We start from the raw sequence: 25,769 nt of genomic DNA, 5'->3' as shown, positions 1-25,769 counted from the left end.
ACTGTCTGGTCACAAGGGGCATTAAAAAGCCTCTCATGTAATTTATATGCCTAGTCTAAGTCTTTTTATGCCACTTGTAGAAAAACTTTCCCAAAACAAACATCAGATCCACCAGTGACATTTTAAATGGAGTAGGATTTGCATCTTAACATGCCACTGTCACTGAAATGAAGAACAGTTCCTGTTTATTGCAGAACTCAATACATTATGGCCTATTAATACACCCATATTTCTGAGCTAAGAGGGGAAAAAAGGAGACACTTTGTCATGTGAAATAACATTTAGACATTTGTATTTCCTTGTGAGAACTTTTCAAGTCATTGCTACAACAAATAGACTGGGGCAGTCAGTAAACAGTCCCTGCCTGTGCACCCAGCAGTTGCACAACACACTTTGCCCACCAAGGCTTTGCCCTTTGTGCTCCTTTTCCTTCGAGGAAATCTGAAAAAGCTGAGGCCACCTGTGATGAGGTGAGTGTGCTTCTCAAGCTGCACTTACCTCAGCTCCACCCAGGCCTGCCCCATGTCCATCCCAGAGCCCTGCAGGGGACTCAGGAGCAGCAGGTCCATCCAAAGCCCAGGGAGCAGGGATGGGAGCAGGGATGGGAGCAGGGATGGGAGCAGGGATGGGAGCAGGGATGGGAGCAGGGATGGAGCAAAGCCCAGCTCCTGAGGCAGGTCTGGTGTCTCTCACAGGCTCAGCACACCCACAGCAGGCACCAAGTCCAGGACTGCACCCCCAAACCTGTCCAAGGATGAGGCCAGAGCATCAGGCCAAGTTCACCCTCTGGCACGTCCCCAGGGAGCCCACAGGGTGACACCATCAGTTGCTGGCAGTGCAGGATCACCCCCAGCTCAGGAAGATCCACGTGGCTCCCCCAGGAGGGATATTGACACTAAAAACAACCTCCACCACTGACCAGGGGGGATGTGAGAGGTGAAGCAACAGAGATACCTTCAAACTAATGATCCAACTCCTTTTCTCCTGTCTTCCCTGGTGGTGCAGAACATTCAGTGATGACCAGTTTCACACAGCTTGCAACAGAGATGTGCTTGAAGCAGCACATCTGAGCACGTGTGCTCACAGAGCTTCCAAGGTCTGCGCTGGTCCCTTTGCCTTGCTCTTGTCCCCATTTCCTGACTCCTGAGCAGGCATCTCTTCCACTGGTGGCAGTCTGACTGACAAGGATGGCCTGGGGAAAGGCTACCTTGGAGGTGTAGTCGAACAGAACGGACACAAAACTGTACAACAAAGGTCTCCTGAAACGTCACTAAAATATCCCACAGACCTGCAGCCAGGCAATGGGCAGATGATCAGCCAAATTATAACAGGCTTTTTGAAAATAGCACATTAATGCTATTTTTTTCATGTTAGAAGACAAATTTTATTGCAATTCAGCAAATGAGCTACACCTGTAAAATTGCTTTGTATATCCAATTCACATTTAATGTCCAATGGATTGAAATGTTACAGGAAAATTAAAAAAGGAGAACAGTACCTGGTTTTGTCATTATAATGTAAACTTCAACACGGCCCTTAAAAAAAACAAGCCAGTGATTTCCCCATGTAGTAAAATATATAGTTTATAAGGTAGTGATGCTTTATCTTAGTTTAACAGCCAATCTCTAGGTACGAAATGAAGAGCTACAAAGATGTGGAGTACGTGTACAATTTCTTCAAGTATTTTCAAGTATCCTATAGTCTCTTCACTACGGACAAAATTCATTTGACAATATACAGAAGAAGTTAACTCTGAATAGTTTCACTGCAGAAATCTTAACATATTCATGAATTTAAAACACATAAAAAGTATGGATCATCCAGCTAATAAGTCCCATTTGAACAGTTTGAAAAATACTCTTTGTAATGATAAAAGTTGTGGAATAGTCTCCAGTTCACAAATACATTTTCAGCTACAGAATATCAGGTGGTTAAAGTTTGTGGCAGGTAAAGGCTTTTTTTTATTATTTTATTTTGTATAAACTTATCATCATAGTATTTAATTACATTTAAACCAAGTCTTTATTATTTTGCATTTTCTTTTTGTATAAAGTATCATTGGAGCATTAACCAAAGAGGCCTAAATAATTGATAGGTGATAGTCTATTTTTCCCTCTCTAATCAGGTTATGAGCCTGTAAACATGTTTGGCCAGTTTAGCACTATGCATTTACTGCACGATGAACTGCTTAATTTTTTATCACTGCATTTCTCTCTCCAGAACGAATGCACGTTGTTACAAAGATGATCTTTTCTCATTAACTGTTACCAAAACATCCCCTCTGAACAACAGAACAGCACAGCCACACTGTACCTACCAAACCTGCCCTCTTAGTTTGGAAAAGTAACAGGAAAAGAAGTTAAAACTGCATTACTCTGAACAAAGGGAGAAGGATTTTACCAAGTTCTGGATAAAAAGGTGCTGACTACGCCTATAAAGTTCAGTAGAATGGCATGGCAAGAGCAAATGCTGGATCATAACCTTATCCTGTGAGACTGCTGCTAGGAACAGCCATGAGAGAAGTGAGTGGTGAACAGGCATTGTGGCTGCTCCTACAGACTGGACTGCTCTTACACATGCCAGCCAAATCTCTTCCCAAAATCCTGGCACAGGCTGTATTGCTATCTTGCTCTTCCTCGGTTGCCTATGGAGCTAACAAAACCAGCTTGCCTCCTGCTGCATCTCAGAACCTTCTACTGCTCCCTCAGCACAGCAAATCCCTCCAGACTTGGAAGTCCATAGCAGAAGGTGCTTTGAGCCCTAACAGGATTAAGCACTGGCCCCCTGTGAGAGGAGGAAGAGGAAGGTCTGTCTCAAACTGGTTTTTTCTGTGAGAACAGAATAACCTAGGAGCCGATGACGATCTCTGTGTCTTCCTCTTGCACTGGACAGCCAGCACTCAGGGTGTTCTCACTGATGGACAGCATCGTTCCCATGAGCCAGCCAAGGAGCCCACCCTTGGCCATCACCAAATCCCAGCCTCTGCCCAGCCCACGTATCTCAAACTGTCCTCATGGGGGCAAAACAACCCACACAAAAACAGCCACGAAACCAATGGTATCGTGTCTCTCTAGGTGAACTTGTGCAAGGAGGAAAAAAAAAAATAATAAAAGAATCTTAGCTCAGGGTAATTACCTCATGCAAGATAAAATTAATCCATCCTTAATACTATGAGATATATGGCTTTAACAGGATCAACTCATCTGTTAAGGTCAAAATATGGAACCTTCCTTTCTTACTTAATATTCCTTGTGAAATATACAGGCTAAGTAAAGTAATTTTCAAGATAGCTGAAACAAAAACAGCAACAACAAAAGAAAACAAATGAACAAAAAAAACCAAAACAAAACAAAACCATTTTTTTGTTATTATTAATGCATTAACAATTTAGGGCAGGTGTAAAAAGATTATACTAACATATTAAGTTGAATAAATGAAATTCTTAGAATGCAGTACAACTGGTTTGTTTTAATTTTTGCCCTTCCAGAGCTGGAAAGAAAACAAACAAGCAAAAACCAACAAAAAAACCAACAAAAAACCACCACAAAAAACAAACCAAAAGAGTACTGTAAGCTGTGAAAGAATTTGCACCCACCCCATGTGAGGAGTGGCTCAGACATTGCCCTCACATCTCCCTAATGCTACTGTGAAATCAAAGAAGAATCTTGCTCTGTTAAGTAGTGACAAAGGAACTTCTCCGTTTAATAATGAAATAAATAGGACAAAAGTAAAAATAGTCAAAAATTTAATACATGTTCTATATTCATAAATTATGGAAATAAAACTATCACAAGATGTGACTAAGCTGTAGGTAAAATAAAAGTGCTACAACATTGTATGAACCAAAAAACTTGGACTCTGCTTCTCCAAAGAGAGACAATACTGAGAGAAGTTTATACAGTGGAGACCTCTTAAATACACAGCCCTGAACTTCCATACAGTCATTTGTGATGCTGATAAATCAGCCTGTTCTTAAGTCCCATATTCATTTCAAAGAGATTTTTATCAAGGATTCAAATGAACAGAGATGCCTTTAGGCATTTGCCAAGTTCCAGATCTCCAATAAATTAAGCTTCCAAAATGTTTGTGTTTCATAGTAGAAATGGACTAAACTTTCTTTGCTAAAAACAAAAGCATCCCAAATAAAGCAGACTGTGACAACATATGCACTCAAAAGGAAAAGAAAAAAACCTTAATACCACTGTCTTTTCAGAAACATTAAGAAATCCTTATACTTGTTAGCAAGGTATACTGTTTGTTATTTCAGATGGGGCATAAAGATCTTTATTTAGTCATCTGGCATCTGGGGAACTCGTGTTCCTCTTTATTAGCAGTTAAGAGAATTACCAGCAGCAGCCATATAACCAAGCTTCAAAAGGCTGGTTTCAGGGGAAATGTTCTTGTATTATGAACAATTATTCCAAATTTTTCATTTAAGTGGGCTACACTGTAAATTCTGAATTGCAACGTAATATAGCCAGTTGTATCACAGAAGATTTTTTTAAAGACAAACTTACAAAACACAATGATAGGTTAAATAAATAAAAAAACATCAGTTAAAAACAGACTTAATTTCTTCTTCTTCTGTGCAATTACGTACCAATAAGAAAAATATTACTTTGATCTCTGGACATTTCATATTTCAGTCTCCTGGATTTCACTAAAAATAATACTGACAACAAAAATAAAGGAAAAAAAATTGTCGACAAATCAGTGCTTTGGAGCTATTAAAAAAAAGCACAGATTAGATCTGTAGTTCCCTTGCAGCAGAACATGACCCAACACCTTAAAAATCAAACCTTGGTAATAATGTTAATATATAAAATATTAGTTTAAAAACTATAGAATGACCTTCTCAGCAGAAATGGAGTGTATACACTGGGGTCTATGACATACAGCATATCTGAAGGCAAGTTCACAGAATGCTGAAAGGCTCACTGCACATTTTCTATGGCAAGGAAATACTGCAGCTTTAAAATAAGCTGCACAATACTCATCTCTATCTCTTTCACATGAAAGTGTGTAAAAAGCAAATCAGCAAATAAACTCTAAAATAGATTTATACCAAAATCCTCTTTTTTACATTGAGTTTACAGCTTCTATCCATTTGCCTGTACTATTTCTGGAGTTTCCTTCAAGAAAAGTCAAAGTTGCATTTTTGGGCCATGAACAAGTTCACGATACAATGTACTGGCAAGACAGAACTTTTGCATACTAACGAGATTCACTCCTTGTAGCTTTTTTTGTGTTTGTAAAGACAGTTTTTCTTGTGGGACAGGAGGGAGGTCAGATGTCGATGCCCTTGACAAGAGATGCCTCCAGAGTGATGTTGAACTCCTGCAAGGTCTGCAGCACCCGAATCAAAGAATTCACCAGCGTGTGATCCTTAATCAGGGCTATGTCCTCATACATCTGGGCTGTAATGGGGCAGTCTGCAAGCAGGGCGATCCAGTGGTGCAAAAGGTGGTCTCTGACAAGGTGCCAGTGGGCAGTTTGGGAATAAAAATAAAGTCAAGTTAATTTCACATCTGCACAGACCTAATTTTTATTTGTTGCTTTTAAGCAGACCTACCGTGTTCTCCACTTAGGAGACTGTCTCACATGCAGCACCTTTTTCATTTCACTAAAATATCAATAGCAACAACAATAAAGAAGTTTATACCTGGCTCCAAGACACACCAGCATCTGAAACTTGCCATCCTTCCCAATGTTTCTAGGGGTGTTGTTGATAGCAGTGATAAAGCGACAGAAATTCCTGGCCCTTGTCTGCCAGTTCTCTTCTGGGACCATCTCGTTCTGCTCAAGGGTCTCGTAGTATGTTTGTGCTTTTTCTTAGAAAAATGGTGGGAGATAATGAAGTTTCATCAGTGCATTTAGGAGAGAATTAAAATTGAAAGGCCTAGGATCAAAGCTCACCCAAGAGTTTCCTGAATCATTACTTTTAGGCACTGTTTTTTTCTGTTTGATTCAGACATGTGTTCCCACTGTATAAAACTGGGATTCCACTTCCTTCCCTCTGAACAATGCTGAAGAGGTTCACCTATCTACTGAATCTGAGTGCAATAAAATTATCATATAAGGGGAACAGTTATGTTAAAGTACCTACTCAAAATACAGAAACATTATTTTAAAACATTCCTTTTGTAAAATGTGTTTGTGAACTCAGTTGATTTATTTAGCTTTGTGTCAAGGGATATAGGCCATTGTGAGAAAAATGCATGCTCATAACCCCTTTATTACATGTCCACTACATACCAACAGCCCTAGATCCATCTGTTGTTCTCTGAAAGACAATCCAACCTCTTACAAGTGTGATTCCTTGCTTCCACTGTGCTCAGTTAAGAACAAGGTTACCCTAGGTCAATTCACCACCCTACTCATGTACCTCTTCCTCAGTAAGACAGTTTGTTTTACACTGTTACTACTACAAGGACAAAGCCCAGTTACTGCATTAAGGACAGAGTCAGCTTTGGCAGAAGACAGAGCCTCTCTCTCGTAACAGTATGAACAGGTAGGAGCTCTCATGGCAGTTCAGCTGCTGAGATACCACCAAGAAGTCTGCTCTTCACACCAGCTGAGACACAACAGCAGTGATAAGGAACACAGTTGGATGCATTTCAAAGATACAAGCAGGCTCTGGGATGCCATCCTCCCACTTACCTAAAAAATCCCAAATGAAGACGTTCTTGAAGAGTCTCGGTGATTTAAATCCGTGCTGGAACACTTGCTCAAGAGCTGAAACAAGCCCACTTTCTCCACACAGCAGCAGGGTCAGGCTGCCTCTCTGCCAGCACACACAGAAACCACATACACTCATCACCTCACTTGGGACTCTGGGACACAAGTGTCCCATTAAGTTTTTAAATAAACAGATGCCTAAAGTTTAAATCTGCTGTCAAACAGTGACCCCAGACAGGATGGCCCAGTTTCCACAAGTCCTGAGTATTCAAAAGTGGATTTGACTTATCTAAGAACGAGGCTGAGAAAAGCATTCTCAGGGCCTTGTCATCATCATCAAACAAAGCCTTGAACAGGCCAAGATAATGAGCAGGTTTTTGGTTTTTTTTACTTAAAACAATGATCCCTACAGAAAATTAGGAAAATATTTTCCTCTTTTTTAAGTTAGAGAACACAGATCCAGTGTAGCAGATGCCTCTGCTTATCAACAAAAACAAAATTTAATGCTTAGTAAAAAATGAAGCCCACCTTCTGCACATGATGGTAAATTCCATTTTGCAAAACCAGTGCACAACCACTTGAGACTATTACCAATTGTATCACCGACTAGAATTACACTGGATATGAATCTGTGTCCTAGAGAGCAAAACCAGCACAATCTGTCATGCCATAATGAATTTAGAAGAGAGGTGCTGTAGGAATGGAAGGACCTATCTGTAAAAAATTCCTGACTGTCAAGAGTCATCCACACAGCCAGCACTGCTCTACATCTCTCTGGTTCATCAGGGCTAGACAGGGGCACATTACTTAGGTTTGTTTCAGAAAATCACTGCTGTGTCAGCTAATAACATGTGTAATGCAAAAGAGTCTTTAAAAGCACTTCTGCTTCACTTGCTTGGGGGATGTGGGTGTTCTCAAGGTGGCCTTTATTTCTTTCCTTTTTTTTTTAAGTGGTCCATGGATTTTCACATTTTAAGTAGCAAAGATAATGCAAAACAGTCATTAGAAACCCACTTAGAACTCAATGCAGATGTATAATGTCAGTTAATTCAGAACAAACTAAACAGGAAGCAGTGTTGTAGACAGTCTATGGGTGAAATCCTTGGCAGAATTTGACTAATAACAAAATTTCCAACACCAGAGTGTTTACATTTAACAGAATGCTCCAGTTAGCAGCAAAACAGAAGTATCTGAGGCTGTACCATCTCTGTGCTGCAGTCTCACTGTCTCATTTTTGCTTCACTTCAGGAATTCTCAAGCACATGGCTGTTCACTCAGTTTAATTATTCCTGCTATATACTGTCTCATGCTTACTACACAGTTTTAGGACAGGAGTGCCATTACACTGAAAATAACCCCTCACCTCCTTCTCTGGCTTGTGGAAATGCTTGACAATACCATTAACAGCTTCACCAATAGCTTCTTGTATCTGACCAGTATTTAACTCTGCAAAACACAAAAACATATCCAGTTACAGCTTCAGAAATTGTACCTGTGTGTGAGGGTTATGGCACAGCACAAAGCACAGCAGAGGAGCACAGTATAACTCGTTCTGTTAGGGAAACAGTGCTGGGCTGTGGATAATGGAAACCCAACTCTACTTTTATTTATTGTTGAGGAGGTGGGAATGGAGATGGTTTGGCTTTATATTGAAGCTAATATTGTGGCGTTTCAAAATACCAACACTGGAAAGGGTTTTTGCATATTATGTGAGTTTTCCGACCAGGACCCAAAGCCAAGAAAAGGAGCTGTGCTTTGCTCAGGACTAACAAATCTGGGCATCCTGGAAATACTTCCTGTGGTAGTTTCACTGCAAATCCAAGTATGGTTAGGAACAAAATAACCACCTGATTTATCAGTAATAAGACAACCACAGAACACAGCAAACCAAGAGAAGTCTGTGAACAGAAACCACTAGCAAGATTCTTTATCCATGAAGGGCAGACAGAGAAAAGGCAGCACATTTCTTCCTTCCTCTATAGCATTCATTCCACACTTGCAGGACAATATGAAAAACACCACTGAACCAGGAGCACAGACACATTTGCCATCCTTTCAGATTTCAAAACTTAAGCAGACAGAACGGGATGCCCAGGGTTGTAATTTGGAAGGACAAGCAGGACACTGGGCTGAGTTTCACAGGTCCTCTCCAAACTCCAGTTGTGTTTGCAAGCCCTCAGGTGATGATGCAGAACAGGACAAGACAAGACAACCCCCAGCACTCACTTGGCTTATTGTTTGGTGAGATAGTGACAAATCTCCTGATCATGCTTGGAGACTGCTGCAGGGGAGGGGTTCGGCACTGCCGCTCGTCAGCCTCAGTGTGGGAAGTCAGCAACTCTCCCACCAGGATCCTCTCTAAGCTGCCATCATCCATGCCCTTCCCGAGCCACCTTCCACAGGGAAACCTAAGAACATCAAGGAGATAAATACATGGATCAATCCAGATCCAATTCCATGCCAGAGACTTTCAACTGCAGTTGCCTACAGCCCAAATCCTGCTAACAGTTATTAGAAAGACTTCATTCATCCAGGAACAAATAACAAAGTCTTGGCTTTAGCATTTGCCAGCAAAAGTGAAACAGCTTTTCAGTTCCAAGTTTGTGCTGAATATTGCAGTAGATGATCCATCCACAAAGCAATTCTTGCTTGAGTCCCGTATGTAGCATATGATTTGAGGAAAAATGGGTGAAAGGGGAAATCCTACTACACCACATAAAGGTGAAGAAATACACTGAACACACTACAGAGCAGGCCAGCTGCAAAATAACACCACAACCCAAACAAATGCTTAAATGCCAGAACACCAGTACTTCTAGTGAATAGGGGTATTAAATCAGACACTAGAAAGCACACATGCTCATTTGCTCATTATCACTTTCTCTGAACCAATGTTGATGGCAGTTTAATCAGCTTAATCGGAAAACTGAACAGCATCCAAAAATAGAATCTTTCCTCTTCATTTAATTACAAATGAACTGGCATGGAGAGCTGAGTGGACTTACCCACCAGTCTGACATCAACATGAGCCTGACAGTTGCTCTAAACAAAGGAGAGGGCACCAAACTATGCTGTATCTAACACAAATAAATTCATTTCTCACTGTAATTTTAGTTCTTTATTCTCCCCGTGTAAACATAGATTTCTAACACTCATTAGGCCTTGTGTTCCAGCTTGTGTCCAAAGGTGTCTTTGTAACACCTGGAGTACCCAGACCTAATATAAAATACCACCTATATTTGGTAAGTAGCAAGCTCTGACTTGCTGTTTGTTCCTTGGGCTCAGGGCAGATTATTTCTAAACTGCACAACAGTCAATTCACCCTCTCCACCAAAAGTCTGATATGAGACATGAACATCTGCAAACTGCAAACCCTGTTTGAATTCATAAGAAACACAATTTGTTTAATGCCAGGAGCCAAACGATCTTTCTCTGCCTTCAGGTTGAGGCAACTGTAGACACAGAGTCCCAGGAGATCAGACCTTTCTAATCAAACAAGCCCTACTGTGCCAGCTCCCTGCAGAAATTCTACTTACCCCACATGAAATGTCAGGATGATACTTACTTGTAAGTATGCCCTGTTATTTCATTTCTGACCATAACATATTCCACAAGCCACTTGGCATACAGCCCTGAATTATCATGTCCTATTTGCACTGTGGTCAGTTTTCCCAGGTTCTGGCACTGCAAATTAAACAAAAAGTTTGTCAGAGGAAACTGAAAGAAAGCAGTATGTTTGGGGAAGAAACCATTAGGGAATGCGCTCAGACAAACTCAGAAATGTGGTTCCTGTTTCTGACTGCATGATTGGTTCTGGCCTTTTTAGTGGTAGGCTGCTTTACTTGTTTTAGTTTGCTTGCTTGTTTTGTTAAATACTGTTTTGATCTGCACAGAGCACATCAGCTAAACTAGATTTTTCAATTCAATTTTACCCAATGCACACAACATACATGCAGAAATCAGAGCAGAATCACTTCTTTGTTTTCCAACAGAAGAGGATACGACACCTCCCACAGTTGTAACATAAAGACAGTCTTGTCTATCCCTTGCACTAAGGAATTGTCAGTCATTTTGTTCTGCATGGTATTAAATATAGGTTAAGTGTGCTATGCACAGGCACAAAATATCTGTGAATAACCACAAAGATAGAAAATATATGGCAAGGTGGTACAGCAAGGAGAGAATTTAAAACTGAACAAACAGAACACCCAAATTGGGTATCAAGCAACACAAACCTCAAAAGTCATTTCCAATATATTCCTGGGAATCTGCAGGACTCCTGTTTCACCCAGTTCTCCCGAAATACAGATCCAAGGATTGGCTGTGAACATTGAGCCACCGAGTTTCTTGCTGGGAACAATCAATATATGGTATGGTATCACTGCAAACACAAAGGAAAGAACACTTCAAAAATGAAGAAGGATAATTATATAACCTCTTTAGTCAAGAGAGGGGCAAAAGATAAGTCACAAAACAGCACTGCAGTACCATGAAATGTTAAAAGAACATCAGAGATCTTATTTAATCATGCTGACACTTGCACACTAAGCACTGACTGACAATGGGGAAGTGTACACATATACAGCAGCCACTGAGAAGCAGAGCTGACAGCAGAACAGTGTCAAATGAAGACAGAAATTTTGATGGAATAATGCTATATTATGAGTGTAATCCCTTTTTGTTTACCAACCTCACAACATGGCATGAAGATGGTTACTTATTCTCAGCTTAGTGTCAAGAAAATAAAGACATGATATTCCTGAATCCAGGACTGCACTGTAGCTCAGCCACTGCATAACTCCCCCCAGGTCCCACTAACTGCAGCCTTTCTTTACAGGCATGGATGGCAGCAGCATTCACTACCATGGCTGAACATGAAAATACAGTGAAATACAGTATAATGTTCCAAATTTCTATGTGCCATGTCACTCTTAGTTATGCCAACTTTAGGACTTACCGATTTCTTAAAATATGCTATTTTTCCCCTTCTATAGAGCACCACACATATGCTCAAATGCTTTCTGGTCCCCTGGTTTACCTGTGAGTAATTCCATGCAGTATCACCTGAGCTGCAGTCCCTCCTCTGACTCTCGAGGCATATGCTCTTCCACCACCCAGCATCTCCTGCACAGCCCTCTGATAACCAACCTTTTATAAAAAAATCCAATTCTCTGAATGGCCACTGTGTTTCTTGGCTTTCTGCCCTTCTTTCATAGTACATAAACAGATTACAGTCAGGGCTTTTCAGCTGAGGTGTTTAATGCATTTCTCCTTCAGCATCTCCTCAGCAGTCAGTGCCCTCGAGAAAGCATTTGGTGGTTGGATTTTCTTAAAAGCCCAATGCTCGTGGCATTTAAGAATGCCTTTTTATTTTCTGTGCTGGTAGTCCTAAAGTAAGTGACAATGTAACTGCATCCAGCAGACCAGATTTTCACATTATCCAGAACTTGCCTGCAAGACCAATAGCTATTTTGCTTGGATGTCTGTTTGCTTTGCCTTTCAAACACACAAGTATGAATCACCACACACCAGCAAGGGTAGTCCTTTCACATATCCCACCCCTAATTTTATAAGCCTTGCTAAAGTCTTTATTTTGCCTTCCCAGTGAGGTCCTGAGGCAGCAAGCACACAGATCTTTGAGAGTTCTGTAACACAGTTAAGCATCAACAACAGCTTTGAAGTTTCTCTACAGCATCTTTTTAACAACTAGAAGAAAAAAAAAATATATGTTGAGGAGCTCTGATGCAGCCCTCAATGGGCATTTCATTGTTATCCCAAACCCAGAGACATGCAACAAAGTAGCCTGAGCACAAAATAGGAAAGGTTTGTTCTCTTTTAATTCTCAGCATATATTAATGTTCTTACCTTGATAGTGAACAACACATACTGTGCTTATTTAGTATCAGGCAAACAAGCCCACTACAAAAATTTTAACTGAGAACTCACCCCAAAATAAAATTATTAGAGCTATGTATTTTACTAAGCTAGAAACAAAAGTGACAGAGAGAGAAATCCCTGCCCACCAGAGAAGATCATGGAAACAACAATACAGCACACACAGATGGATCCCAGGGAAAAAAAAAAGCACAACAATTACATTAGGACATGTTGCTCAGAGCTGTTTAGAATTTTGGACAAGGACTCAACCAACTCTGGAAATCAGAGTTGCAGGGAAAGAAAATACTTACAGATTGTTGTGAAAACATTGGTAAAGCAAAAGTAATCAACAGCATTGAATGACAGGAGATGATACAAGAATTGTTCTTTCTCATCATCGCAGCGGAGGAACGCGTAACGCTTGTAGAGTTTTCTGACAAAGCAAAACACATAATCTGTCACAGTAACAAGATGCTTTCAGTGAAATGTTTTCTACCGTTCAAATTTATTAGGTACACTGTGAATAATGGGCAAGCAATTTCAAATGAGAAGTGGTACCAGGAGAGTCAAGAGTTTGCAGTGTGCCAAGATGCACTAATTCTCTGCAAGGCTCCAAGGTGAATCACTCCAAGGTGAATCAGTCCAATTCTCATTATATTCCACCCATCAAATGTAACATTTGGTCTAAGGGTCTTCACCCACCCAAAAACACTCCACAATGGAAAAAGGAATTTTGCATGTTCTTGAAAAATTCTGACTTTTTTTGACCATGTAAAATGACAGAACTGAAGTAAAGACACTTCTCCTAAGTTACTTCTGAGCAGAGGGTGCCATGGGAGAGTTCTCCAGCACATGATGTATGACAGAAGATTGTTCTCAAAGGACATAAGGCAAAAACTGGGGTTATCTGCTTGTATTTGGCTGTAGCTGATCACCTAGGCCTACAACAACCTGCACATTAATCCAGGGAATAGTTTCAGTGTTAATAGTACACAGCTCCTGACATAACCAAAATGATAGGCATGCAAAGGGGGCAACCAATAAATAATACAAGTGTTGGCAATAATCATGAAAGAAGAGTATGTCAAATTACATCAAAATCCAACTGATGCTGCAGGAATATCTAAACCCTCAAGAATGCAGGTATTAGGTATTAGAAATGCTGACACAGTCATGGACAGGCTGTTCCTGCCAGGAGGGCATCCTGACAACTCTCCTCAATTTCAGGTATCAATTTACAAAAAAGTCAGCAAGTTGCAAGACAGAAACTTGCAAAACAAATCAAAAATAATCAACATACAGGCATGTTCTGACATAACAAACCTAACACTAGAGACTGACAGGAAATGTTCAATGCAAATAGAGAGACTGAACCTTAAATTAACCTAACCTGCCTGTAGCCACAAGAGTGGCAAAGCCACAAAAGTCTCACAGGTGCCCATGTCTGTGTTTCATTTGCACAGTCTAAACCACATGTCTGACAGCCTGTCAAGGTATGTGCTGTCCTGTCTCTTCAAACAGTAAGGTTTCTGTTTCCCTGGACACATTAAGGTCTTGGGACAGTGAAGCCATGTGATTTCTCCCTGTTCCCTCTGAAGACTAGAAAGAAACCAAATATGTTACATTTTCCTTATATTTGTTAACAAAGGTCAAGTAAAGAGAATGGGATAATTAAAATAGCTAACAGTTGCTTCAAAAAAGAACAACACACTATCTTGTTAACTGTAAAATGGCAGAAGTTGCACTACTACTTTTAATACCTCACTGAAGTCAACTCTGCTTCCTCTAAAAACAAGGGGGGCACACTTTCAAACCATACTGCCTAGTACAGCTCTCTAAGTAGGATATCTAAACCTACAGCACAAAGCACACGAGATTACAGAGAACTGATGTCATCCTGTGTAAGGTGCTCCTTTGTCATTTTCATTTTAAACATCCTTCTGCTACAGTCTCCCTCTGTTCCAGAGAATCAGAATCTGCCTGATAGATGAAGAACACACTGGCCAATGTTAAAAGAGGTCTTTTCCTTCTCTTTTGTGGACGTATATGGAGTGTGGTGGTGTGTGGAAAGTACTCTCATCACAGCATTTGCTCTGAATGGGACAAGCACTGCTAAATTTAACCTGATCCAAACTGTTGACTTGACTGGAGAGGCTTAGCCTTAATTTGGAGATACAGGTAGATTTATTAGCTGTCCTGACTCTGCCCTTCAGCTTTTCCTTATTCACTGAAGGCCACAGCTTCACTGGAAACTCCAACATAATACAAAACAAGGCAAATCTCAAATAATTAGCTGCTGGGATTCAGGGGGATTGGGAAAGAAATTCCTTGGAAGATGGTGAGTAGAAGGAGAGCAAAGGAAGAGCAGAGAGCATAAATTAAGCTGTCTACTGAAAGAAGTCTTCAATTAAAGCTAATGACAATTACTATGGCTTTAATTTCCACACAGTAAACACTGCATATGACTATTCTGAAAGCAATTCACCTTATGTTGTTAAGGAGGCTATAAATGTAAAAATGCATGTGAAGAACCCCAGCATTGAATCTTAATTCCCAAGCAGCTCACGCACTTGGAAGGCCAGTTTGTTCCATGCCTTCTGCACATGGCTAAGCAGATGCAAAAATGGGCACACATGGATTTTTGAAACCAAACAAATATATAGATTTTAATATTTTTAAAAGCTTCGCCCAAGGTAAACCATCTTACTTTGTGAGTTCATGATCTGAAAGCAACTGTTTCAGATGCCTAGAAAGCAACTTCTTTTCCATAGAGAGGCGAACCCAGGCTCTGGCCTTGCCAACATCTGTTTTGATCTCACTTATATTCTGGATATGCCTGAAAGAAAAGAAAAGAAAAAGACATGCTTGGTTTTGTCAAAGCATGACAGTTCTTTTGAACCAAGCTTGGCTGAAATTTTCCAAAGAACACAAAATACCACAAATTATAGGAAAAAGAAACATAATCACCTCAATAACAAAATCCCTGCAATAAAAAATAATAAATAAATAATAAATAATAAATTAATAATAAAACCATGAAAAATCCCTGCAATCTAGCCCAAAGAAAATAAGAACCTCAAAAGGAAATATCTGCAATGCAGTGTCCTATTTACAAAATTCTAAACCAGGCCCATTCTCACATGATTTAGGACTTGTTCTGGACCTTATCGCTGCAATATTTATGGCTGAATGCTTTAGAAAATTAAATACTGTCTTTGCATGCTCAGTAGAAGCTTTTCTTGCACACAAGACACAAATGGAATATTTTTCTAAGGCAAGCAAATCCTCAATTCACTCCTCCCTACTGAAAAAAAGTGGATGCTGTAAAGAAGAAGAAGGAAAAGAAAATTCCTGTCAAGGTTCTTTCAGAAGTTCTGCATATTCCTTTTTCAGTGTACTGAAAAGAAGGCATTGGAGCAGAAGTTGTAGTTTTATTCACACTGCAGTACTGAATGTTAGATAAACTCATTCTTTAGCTCAATCAAGTTCTTTAAATTGCATTCTTCCCTGAAAACCGAAAGTGGTCTCAGAACTACCCAACCAACTCAGCCATGACTAGGAAAACACAAACACTACACCCACACCTCTGTGGAAATCAACCGATAAACAAAACATTAAAAATATGAGAACTCTGTCACGGTATTTCCATAAGTTAATAGCTCTGACAATATAAAACCTCCTCCAAGTATTAAACCTGTCTCTGTAAAGGTCAATAAAAATGCTGAACTCTCCACTTCAAAATAGCTCAACAGCCCGCAGCCCCCTCCTGCTGCATGAAACACAGGCTTTTCTGGATGGTGCACAGTAGACACAGAAACAAATGTGCAAATCTCAGGGGGTTTCTGGGTTGTTTAACACTTCAAACTCACCTCATATCCTGTATAAGAGAGATTCTGAGAGGTGACATGGCTGGACTTGTATCAGACTTTCGTCTTTCTGACTCAAGAAGTATTCCTAGATTCAGAAGAAAACAATTTCTGGTTAGCAGAAATCCATCTAAAGATTCTAAAATCAACACAAAAAAGGTGAACTATGGCCAACTTGCACTCCTGTATTACTGGTGACCCTGTGAAGGTAGTGTGGTGTACTTCCACTCCAAATGTCATGAAAATCTAACATGCTACACAGATGGTTCTACAGATCAGCACACACTGAGCACCAACACATTACTGAGCTTAGATTCAGCTGAAATTGGTATGACACCAAATGGCTTAAGACATATAGTAATCAAGTATTGTTTTCTAAAGACTTCCCTGTTTTCTTGCTGTGCAGTAACCCTGACTGGCACTGCTGACACCAGAGAACAGTGTTAAATATGTTGTACTCAGTACACCATACATTCTGTGCTTACTGAGCTATTACTGTGCACACTCCTGCAGCACCACTACTTTTTAAATACCACAGTTTGGGGTTTTCAAGCAATATTATTACTCTTAACTTTCAAATTCTGCTCCAGACTTAAGTTCTATGTTGAATACAATCTCTGACCTCAGTCCCAAGTTAGAAAGCATAGAACTGATTGTGACTTATTCTGATATACAAAACCACTATGAACTAAGGGACATTCAGGAGACCTTAAAATTCCCAAATCTATGATTTTGACTGCTTACAGGATCTTGTGCACATTACTAATGCTCAAATCTTGGCTTACAGCATCTTTAAATAAAAAATAAAAGGCACTCGCTGCCTCCCCCAAACCTATTGCTCTCTCCAAATTTACATCCTATGCCCCAACTGGCACAAGAAGTGATGTTTAAAAATTACATTAATAATCCTAGAAACATATCATCAGTGGATCTTATGTGCAATATTGCTTCTACTTCAACGCTTGATGCAACAAAAATTAAAATATGTTTCTTCAGTTCAAGTTGTTGTTTTGAACAATAAGCCTCCTGTTCAGTTGTTTTTCAAGCCATAATGTAGAACTTCAGTATGTACAGCACAATTTTATGTGCTTATACTTGTTTTCCACCCCCACCCATAAGACCATTTGCTCTGCCAGTCATGCAGGGCCTGTGTGTCACATGGAGGATGATGTATCACAGTAATCAATTTTAAAGCCTATCTCTGAAGCACAAGCTATTTCTGGTTTCTGAATACCATGGTAGTCAGATCCCAGACCCAAACAAGTGGGCTCAGTACAAAATTATTTATTTTTCATAAAATATATTGAGACAACACACCAGGTCCATATTAAACCTGTAGCAGCCATAACACTTGATTCAGTTATATTGAAGGAAGGGTATTTCCAAGGGGAAAAAAAGCTCTTACTCACAGCTTTTAATCATCTCTTCCAGCAGATGCCAACTTACCTGATGTACTGAAGCTGCCTGATGTAGTTCTTCTTTGTCTGTTTTCTAGGTAATGTAACAGATGAGACCACAAAGCAGACTTTCCCTAAAATTAAAAAATATTAGTTAAAGAAATCACTATTAGCTGAAATTACAAAAAAAACCCAAAGTTTAAAACATCATTGAAAGTATCAGCCATGACTGATAAAAAAACCCAAACTTGCTTTAAAGATGTTTTTCCCTATAAACTCAATAGTAAAAACCAAAAATAAGATGCAAGTTGGAGGTGCTTGGGAGCTGTAAAGAGGCTGAGAAGGAAAAGCAAGAGTCAGACTACTGGGATCTAATGATTCTGGTAACAGGAAAAAGTCAATGGAACCTCTTCCCTCTTAGGTCATTACCATGACAAGAAAACATACAAAGGCTTGTAAAACTCTCTGTGCACGTGGAGTTTTAAATCTGAGGCTGACTTGTCCTGTGGGTCTCTCCCTGCCAGCCTCTCCAGCAGTGAAATGAGAAGAGACACAGAGCCAGCCTGAGCCAGACACACCCAGCCAAGTCCTGCTCTCCTCAGGGTAATTCAGGGCTATTGATAAATCCTGCCCATTTTTAGAATCTCAAAAGATTCCCCTCAATTTCACCAGGCAAAGCACCTGGATAATCACAAACACAGTAAGATATCACAAACACAATAAGATATCCCAAAATATAAGCAGGACAGTGAAAGCTTACCAGCAAAAATATCCCAGTTCTACACACTGTAACCAACTTTAAAGTTGGAATTTGGGATGTAATATTTAGGCCAAGATAAATCCATCAAATGATGTTAAAAGGTGCACCTTGCTCATTATGTTGCTTTCTTAAACCCCTGGTGGCTTAAAGCAGGGAGTGAGAAAATCTTTCACTGGGGAACTGTAAAGATTCTTGGATTCATCATAAAATATTTCACATAATAAACCAAAAGCTTGCAAACCTGCAGAAAGGCAGCAGCAAGCAAACAGAGGCTCTGCAGCACATCAATTGGAATTACTTACAGATAATTAGTATTACTTATCTTCCTAAATTACTGTATTAATCTGAAATCCCAGTAAAGATCTAGCAATTCTGCATTTCAGAAAAGCTGTCATATTATAAGGCCATATATTTATTTACAGCTTTGTGCAGAAAGAAACCACGTAAAGCAATAGCTGTCAATTGTGCACTATCAATTTTGTTTAAAATTATCAAAGTTCCATCCCAGAAGTGCAGTAATGATGGCACATCTTTAAATTTTTTTTAAACTACATTTTAAAATCTCTAACCATTCCCATCCTATAGCTCCCTACAGCTGACATAAAGAACTATTGACCAAAAGGAATTATTCCATAAGTGGCACACCTCCAGAAAAATAAATCCTAGAGTGTCTGTAACATCTTTGCTGACAGAAATCTGTTAAAAATATGCATTCAGTGGTAAGGATATTAAAAGAATCCATTGTGTCTTGTGTGTACCTGACAGATCCAACATGGAAATCCAAAACTGCAAGTATTATTATAAACAGATAAAAAAGAGCATGAAAATATCACCCAGCAGAGAGTTACATCCAAAACTGTGTTTTCTCCCAATAAACACACACATGCACACACAGTCTAGAATTCAGCAACCAGCTGCCATGGCAAGGAGAACTGCAACAGATCACAGAAAGCAGCAACAAAGGATCCTGCAGCAAACTGATGTCAACAACCATGATGAATGTGAGAACTCATGCAGTGTCTGCCTGCTCCTTCAGCACCGTGGACCTCTCCTTTAACTTCACCAAATTGCAATGATGATGCAAGCTGGATCAATAAGGGGAAGGAAAGCCTAAGGAAAGCAGTGGGACAGAGAATGGGCAAGGGAATAACCAAGGCCTTCTGACAGTCCAGACTACTTCAGCCATTAGATCCTACATCACAAGTCCCCTGCATTGCTTGGGACAACGGAAGGCATGGATTCCCTCTGCATGTGGAAAAATCAGGAGGTAGCTAATGTAGGACTACTGGGGTTCATCAGCAGGGAAGAGGTAAAAGCAGGGATTGGTGGAAGGAAAGCCATCCTCATTACTATAGTCTGTTGAGAAAGAAAGGTCTTCCTTGGCTCATTATTGAAAAATAAAATCAAATCGATGTATGAAACAGCAGGCTTTTGCATATTTCATAAAGGCCAGAGCACACAGAGAACTGGTGGTGCTTTTTTACTTTTTCTTTTTTTAAACTCTGGATCATACTATGAGATGCACTGCACTTCCTCCATCAGGCCTCTATTCTATTCCACCACTCTATTTATTCCACCATTCAGCACTGTTTGCCAACATCTGCAATCAATCCAAAGCATTAACCTTATGAAGGGTTGGCCGTCTGGTGGTCTGAAAGGCCCAAATCTGGGTTGAAGAAGAGTAAACTGATGCTCTGTCTTCTAAGACGAAAGCAGTACAGCTTCTATCCTAAGTGATATACAAGAGGGAAGGGAGAGAATCACATGATAAATCTTCACACAGAAAACTGTTGTACAGTTTGAAGGAGAGCAGAGTTAAACACTGGTGTTTGGGTGCTGGGAAGAGAGATACTGGATTACAGTCATCTAGATTATGAGCATATATTCTCTTAAAAAAAAAGAAAAAGAGGAAGTCATAATTGCTACTCCTTCATATAAGGGAAGAGTAAAGTTGGTAAAGTTGGTAAAACATTCCGTCTTGTCCCACAAGTGACTCCAAATACAAGAGCAAAACAATTATTGATTTCATACAAAACCCCAACACCTCTAGCTAGTGTTCTTGTAACCATAATTTAAGTACCCCTACATCACTCAAGAAGAACCCAAATAGCAAGACTGTTACTTTGAAAAGCTAAATTACCCTTCAGGAAAACAATTCCCCCATCCCACTGAGAGCACCTTTAGGATATGCTGCCTTGTAGCCTGTGCAACCTCAAATTAACAAAAATACTAAGAACGCATCAATAGGGATTTTTTTACCATTCTATTACAAAAAATACCAACCAAAACCCACCAAACCAAACAAAAACCCCGGGTTAAATGGAGAGTCTTCCAAGAAGTCATCTGTGGAACACATCTACAGGTACACTTGCACATATCCCACAACATGGACACAGATGGGGGGTAGGAACTGACATCAAAAAGACTGGGGGACACACAAGTATTTTAACACATTTACATCCACACTAAAGGTGCCCTCTGAAAGCAGAGAGAGAGGAAAAAACAAAACACAACTTTAGGAAAAGTGTGCTCTGCAATGTATAGGAATATTTATTCCTCACCTGTTTGACTTGCAGACCGTGGCTCCATATTCTTTCCAAAAGGTCACACAGACTGGCTATCAGGGTGTTCTCTTCCACTCCTGTGATATTCACTTCGCCATGACCAAGCTCCACAGCTTCTCGACCCATTTTCTCAACCAACATCCTCTTAGTCTCAAAAAGGATAAGGCAAAAGAGAGGTAAATCTCTCCCAGAAATTTCCAAGATCACTTAACACTTTTTAAACGACCAATGAGGAAGCACATGATAAACTTTTGGCAGAATAACTGGCTGTGTGTGTGTATATATATATATATATTTCTGGCGTTAGTGCAGAACTGCCCTTCTTTTATCCCTGGTTTTCAAGCCAGGACAGCATCAGCGCTGATCTTCTGTTTTTCTAAAAATGGTTTGCAAACAGGCACATCATCCTCCACAGAGTAACCCCAACAAAGGGAACAGCAGGTCACACATTAACAAGCTGGATGAACAGCAGCAAGGCCACAAAACAGATCTTGGGTAGTTTTGAAGCCTGGTGAGTACTGGATGCACTCTCCAAGAGCAGGACACATCCTCCTCCCAGGGGAGGTGAATACACCTAAGAGTTTCCAAGTAGCACGGGTACGTCATTCCTGGGAGACGCTGTTTTGCCAGAAGGGCATTTGGATTAAACCAAACCCATTCTGGAGTGCACCTCTTGAGCTTCCCCATGAGCCACATTCTACTAAACTGTGCACAATTTCATACTGGCCAACAAAGCTTTCACCAGCTCTCGAAGTACAGCTTTCTAGTCACAATATTTTCTTTCATCTTACAGCCAAGCGGAGCAAAAAAATGGTGAGGGAATCAGTTCCACTCATCTCTTACAGATTTTTTTCATCTTTGTTCCTATTCTAGACTCACTTTCTAATGAGGAATACTTCCTTAAGCAACTCTGCACAGTCTTGATAGAGATTAAGAAGTCCAAGTTAGGCCCTAGCTGCTTCTCCCCCTCATTCCCTCTGGCAATTTCTCACTCACTGTCACAGAGTCAAGTCTATCTTAAAAAAATTTCATCATCTATTAAGGGATGGGGATCATTTGGACAGTTCCATAAAGTGAAATCAGAAAATAGAGTTTTATGAAAAGTGGTGTATAATTACTATGGTACCTCCACTGATTCTAGCCACTATTTCATAATTATTCTCTTCGCTGTATTTTTATAAACATTAACATTTACTTCAGATTAATATGTTGTCAAATATATATTGGTGAAGCATGTCTACAAATTAATGCCAAATTTCCTTTTTAAGTGCTTAAAAACTTACACCTCAGAAATGTAGTTCTGAGAAAAGCTCCTGTATTTTCACCAAAAGCCTCTCTTTTGGACTCTTCACTCTTGTTGTAATAGTACTGTCTCATTAGTTATAACTGAAATGTGCTATAATAGACTTGGGCAGCAGGATGGTAAAGACCCTTCAGAATATTCAATCTCTATCATAAATCTGCTTGATAAAGCCTCTGCTCCTTGCAGAATTTCTGAATACATTATCTCTTCATTAATTTCTCACCAGCATGAAAAAATCCTTATAGAGATAAAGCAGAAACAGATGGCAGAAAAGTGGGGAGATTTGAACATACTGGATAGAAAATGGTCCAGAAAGAATGGATATGAGGTGCAGGAGAGCAGAATTCTTCTCTGTATTACCTTATTTCGGCATTCCTTCAACAAGCCTTCCACAAACTTCCAGTTTGTTTGTGCAATTACTGATGGAGAGAGGTTAGAGAGTTTGGGCTGCCGAATGGTGCTGCCCAGATTCCTGGCTTCTTGGATGTATTTCTGGATTGGGGGAGAAAATGAACAGACACAGACAAAAGTGCAAGTGAGACTACTTGGCTGACAGAAAAAGGTAAAGTTATCTTTAGAACTCACACCTCTGGAGTGAGGAGGAAAGGATCACATCCTCTTTCAGAAAAGGCCCCTTTTTTTATCCAGTATTATTTAGGGCTGAGACACTTAAACTACTATTTCACCAGAGGTTAAATCCCCATTTATATTGTCTATACAGCAATAGAACACACTTGCCGAATTACAAAAACACAATACAAACTGACAAGGATATTCAGATGCATAGAAATTCAATTAATCCCTGCACCACTGCCAATTGTCTTTTTTTTTAATGAAAATTTGCAAAAACTACCCAGACCAAGACTATTCAAGTGGCAGACTGGTCTATGTGGGGACCATAAGAAAACTCTGCTCTTTCAGGAAGCAGCTGCAAAATGCAAATGATAGCGACATCTCTCAGCTGTGAACCAGCTGCATTTTTGAGAAAAATCATTTCCTGAACCCACTCTACTCGAAAGAGCTCTTCTGCTCATATTACTGCCATCAAGGAGTTGTCTTTAATTTCACCCCAGAGACAAGAGTGATATGACAAATATTATGGAAGTCAGGTGATCACAGGTTGGTTGGGGCACAGCTAACTGAGAATTAGTGATAGAAAGAAAGTCCTGAACAGGCACTGATGGAATACTCAGGATTGGTACATATATCAAATTAACAGGAAATCTCTCTAGCTTACATGGAAATAATGACCAACTGAAATGTCGGTGAATGCCAAACACAACAAAGAGGGAAAACCCCACCTTCTCCACTGGCCTGGCACTAAAGAGACAATTTATACATTTAATTATGCATCTTTATCCAGAACTATGATTACAGTCATATTGTGCACTGGACATACCAGATAATGCTCTGACACAGATTTTATAGAGGGCATGAAGGGCCAATCATGCTGGTCCCAGTCTAAACATAACTGCAACTGAAGCTCTGACATGGAAAAGTCCAGGTGCTGGCAGGATAAGTTGGTAGCAAAAAGCCAAGCAGATGTAAAGTGAAAGTGGTAAGCACATATGAAGTAATAAAAGCAAGCATGCAAAACAGAAAAGGAAAAGAGTGAAGACATAATACAATGCAGAACTCCCAAGCATTCAACATAAACATAAGTTCGTAAGTAATGAATCTGAAAGGAAAAAAGAAAAGATGGTATTAAATCAGTGGATTGGTGTAAATTCTGCCCTCCACTGGCACAAATGTTTGCAAGTAAAAAGTCTCAATTGCACAGATTTTTGTTGGCTGCCACAAAGCTTCAATTTGCTTGAAACTCCCAATGCTGCAGTTTGACACCTCCTGCTCAGCCTGACCCCCAGTGTTCATCTCAGATGAGCTCCCGCCCCACTCTCAAATTTACTGTGGAAGTCTGAGGTTCACCCAGAGGAGTCAATGTTCAATCACCATTATGTCACCAGAGGCACAGCATAAACCCCTGAAACGACAGCACCACTGCCACTGGCACTTGGTACCCCCAGCTGAGCATATATTTCAAAATATTTATTCCTCAGATATTATTTGCTTTTTGCGACAGAATAACTCTATAGGAAATGAACTTCTGAGGAATCAGTTAAAAAACAAAAAACAAAACACCCCAGAGACCAGAGGTAGATTTTTGCCTTTGTAATTAGCTCAGAAGTTTACATGTTTTAACAATTGTGTTGTTTAGCACAGTAATGAGGTTAGAAAACAACTATTCATTCCTGTTACATTTAAGTAAAAAGCACTTTAGAGTTATCTGAGCATATGGAACATGTCAAAGCCAGAAACTACTTGCAGAGGTTTTTATTATGCAGACATTTTTCTGTTACATGGTTATGGATGACAGAGATGACACTACAAACCAACAAAATTTTAACAAACCGGTAAGTAAATTCCAGGAATGAGTACACTGGGAAGGTAATTAAATCCACCACTACCTTTAAAGGAGGAACTGAACAAACATACTTGAGTTTCACAACACTATCCTAACAGACACACGAACTACTACTCTAAAATTCCGAATTAAGCTTTTCTAAGGATCTTTAACAAGGCAAGAGAATATTGTTTTCAATGAACAACGCATAAAGAAAAGCAAAACTCTGGGGTTAGTAAACAAACAAAAAGACTCTAATAGTTTAAGCCAGACTCTTTTTGGAATTACCCATAAATCAACACTTGGTGTAACAGTTTGCAGTCTGTACCATATGAATCAGAAACTGTTCTGTAATTAGTTCGCTTCACCCAGACCTTTCAAAACCACTTCATGACAAAGAAAAACTGTGTCAGCTGTAGGAGCAGTGGTGAGAGATGTTTATCAGTTCAGAAGGAGGGTAAATCAGCATCAGACTGTGCTGTGTAAAAACAGGTAGACAAACCTGACAGTATGGGTGGGCTTCACATTCTCACCTTAGCAATGAGGTTGCCTCTCACTTTGTCACCTTAAGACTTTTATTATGGTGTACAGAAGACACTGTGGCAATTCCAAAAGGCACTGCTCCTGATTTTAGGATTAAATTAATCCCTCTCTAGAGGCGCTTATCTTTACTCAGTCAAACACACAGAAGCAGCACAGAGTGGCTAAGTTATTAGAAATGGGAAATTGATGGCTGAAAACTATTAATTCCCCTCTTCCCACTCATCCCCTTTAAAAGAAAAAAACAAAACCATAACAACTTGAAATCATGTGATTATATTTTCAAAGAACTCTCCTCTATGTGGGATGAAATAATTTTGTCCTGAGAGGGGGGCAAAAATGACATAACTGTTATAATAAGAAAACTAAGTATTTCTGGTCTG

The 25,769-nt window shown here is 39.8% G+C and overlaps 1 protein-coding gene across 5 annotated transcripts in view; it reads right to left on the bottom strand.

Annotated features, from left to right (window-relative positions):
• Nucleotides 1-1,571: 1,571 nt before the first annotated feature.
• The window catches only part of DENND5A (DENN domain containing 5A), a 64,031-nt gene continuing 39,833 nt past the window's right edge, over nucleotides 1,572-25,769 (bottom strand). For 2 of the 5 annotated variants that reach the window (XM_062494422.1, XM_062494423.1), the window contains 13 exons: nucleotides 22,806-22,937; nucleotides 21,140-21,292; nucleotides 17,868-17,952; nucleotides 16,425-16,509; nucleotides 15,263-15,391; nucleotides 12,867-12,988; nucleotides 10,914-11,059; nucleotides 10,244-10,362; nucleotides 8,905-9,086; nucleotides 8,042-8,124; nucleotides 6,661-6,784; nucleotides 5,663-5,831; nucleotides 1,572-5,470 (listed from right to left, as the gene is read on the bottom strand). In XM_062494422.1, the coding sequence (XP_062350406.1) occupies nucleotides 5,287-5,470; nucleotides 5,663-5,831; nucleotides 6,661-6,784; nucleotides 8,042-8,124; nucleotides 8,905-9,086; nucleotides 10,244-10,362; nucleotides 10,914-11,059; nucleotides 12,867-12,988; nucleotides 15,263-15,391; nucleotides 16,425-16,509; nucleotides 17,868-17,952; nucleotides 21,140-21,292; nucleotides 22,806-22,937 (1,713 nt within the window). In that variant the 3' untranslated portion in view covers nucleotides 1,572-5,286. Of the gene's footprint in view, nucleotides 5,471-5,662; nucleotides 5,832-6,660; nucleotides 6,785-8,041; nucleotides 8,125-8,904; nucleotides 9,087-10,243; nucleotides 10,363-10,913; nucleotides 11,060-12,866; nucleotides 12,989-15,262; nucleotides 15,392-16,424; nucleotides 16,510-17,867; nucleotides 17,953-20,202; nucleotides 20,308-21,139; nucleotides 21,293-22,805; nucleotides 22,938-23,844; nucleotides 23,953-25,769 lie in introns of all 5 variants that reach the window. The other 3 variants (XM_062494420.1, XM_062494421.1, XM_062494424.1) reach the window with 3 other exon arrangements.

This window comes from Cinclus cinclus, chromosome 6 (genome assembly GCF_963662255.1).
Source record: "Cinclus cinclus chromosome 6, bCinCin1.1, whole genome shotgun sequence".
NCBI classification, from domain to species: domain Eukaryota; kingdom Metazoa; phylum Chordata; class Aves; order Passeriformes; family Cinclidae; genus Cinclus; species Cinclus cinclus.
This window is presented reverse-complemented; position numbering and strand designations above follow the sequence as displayed.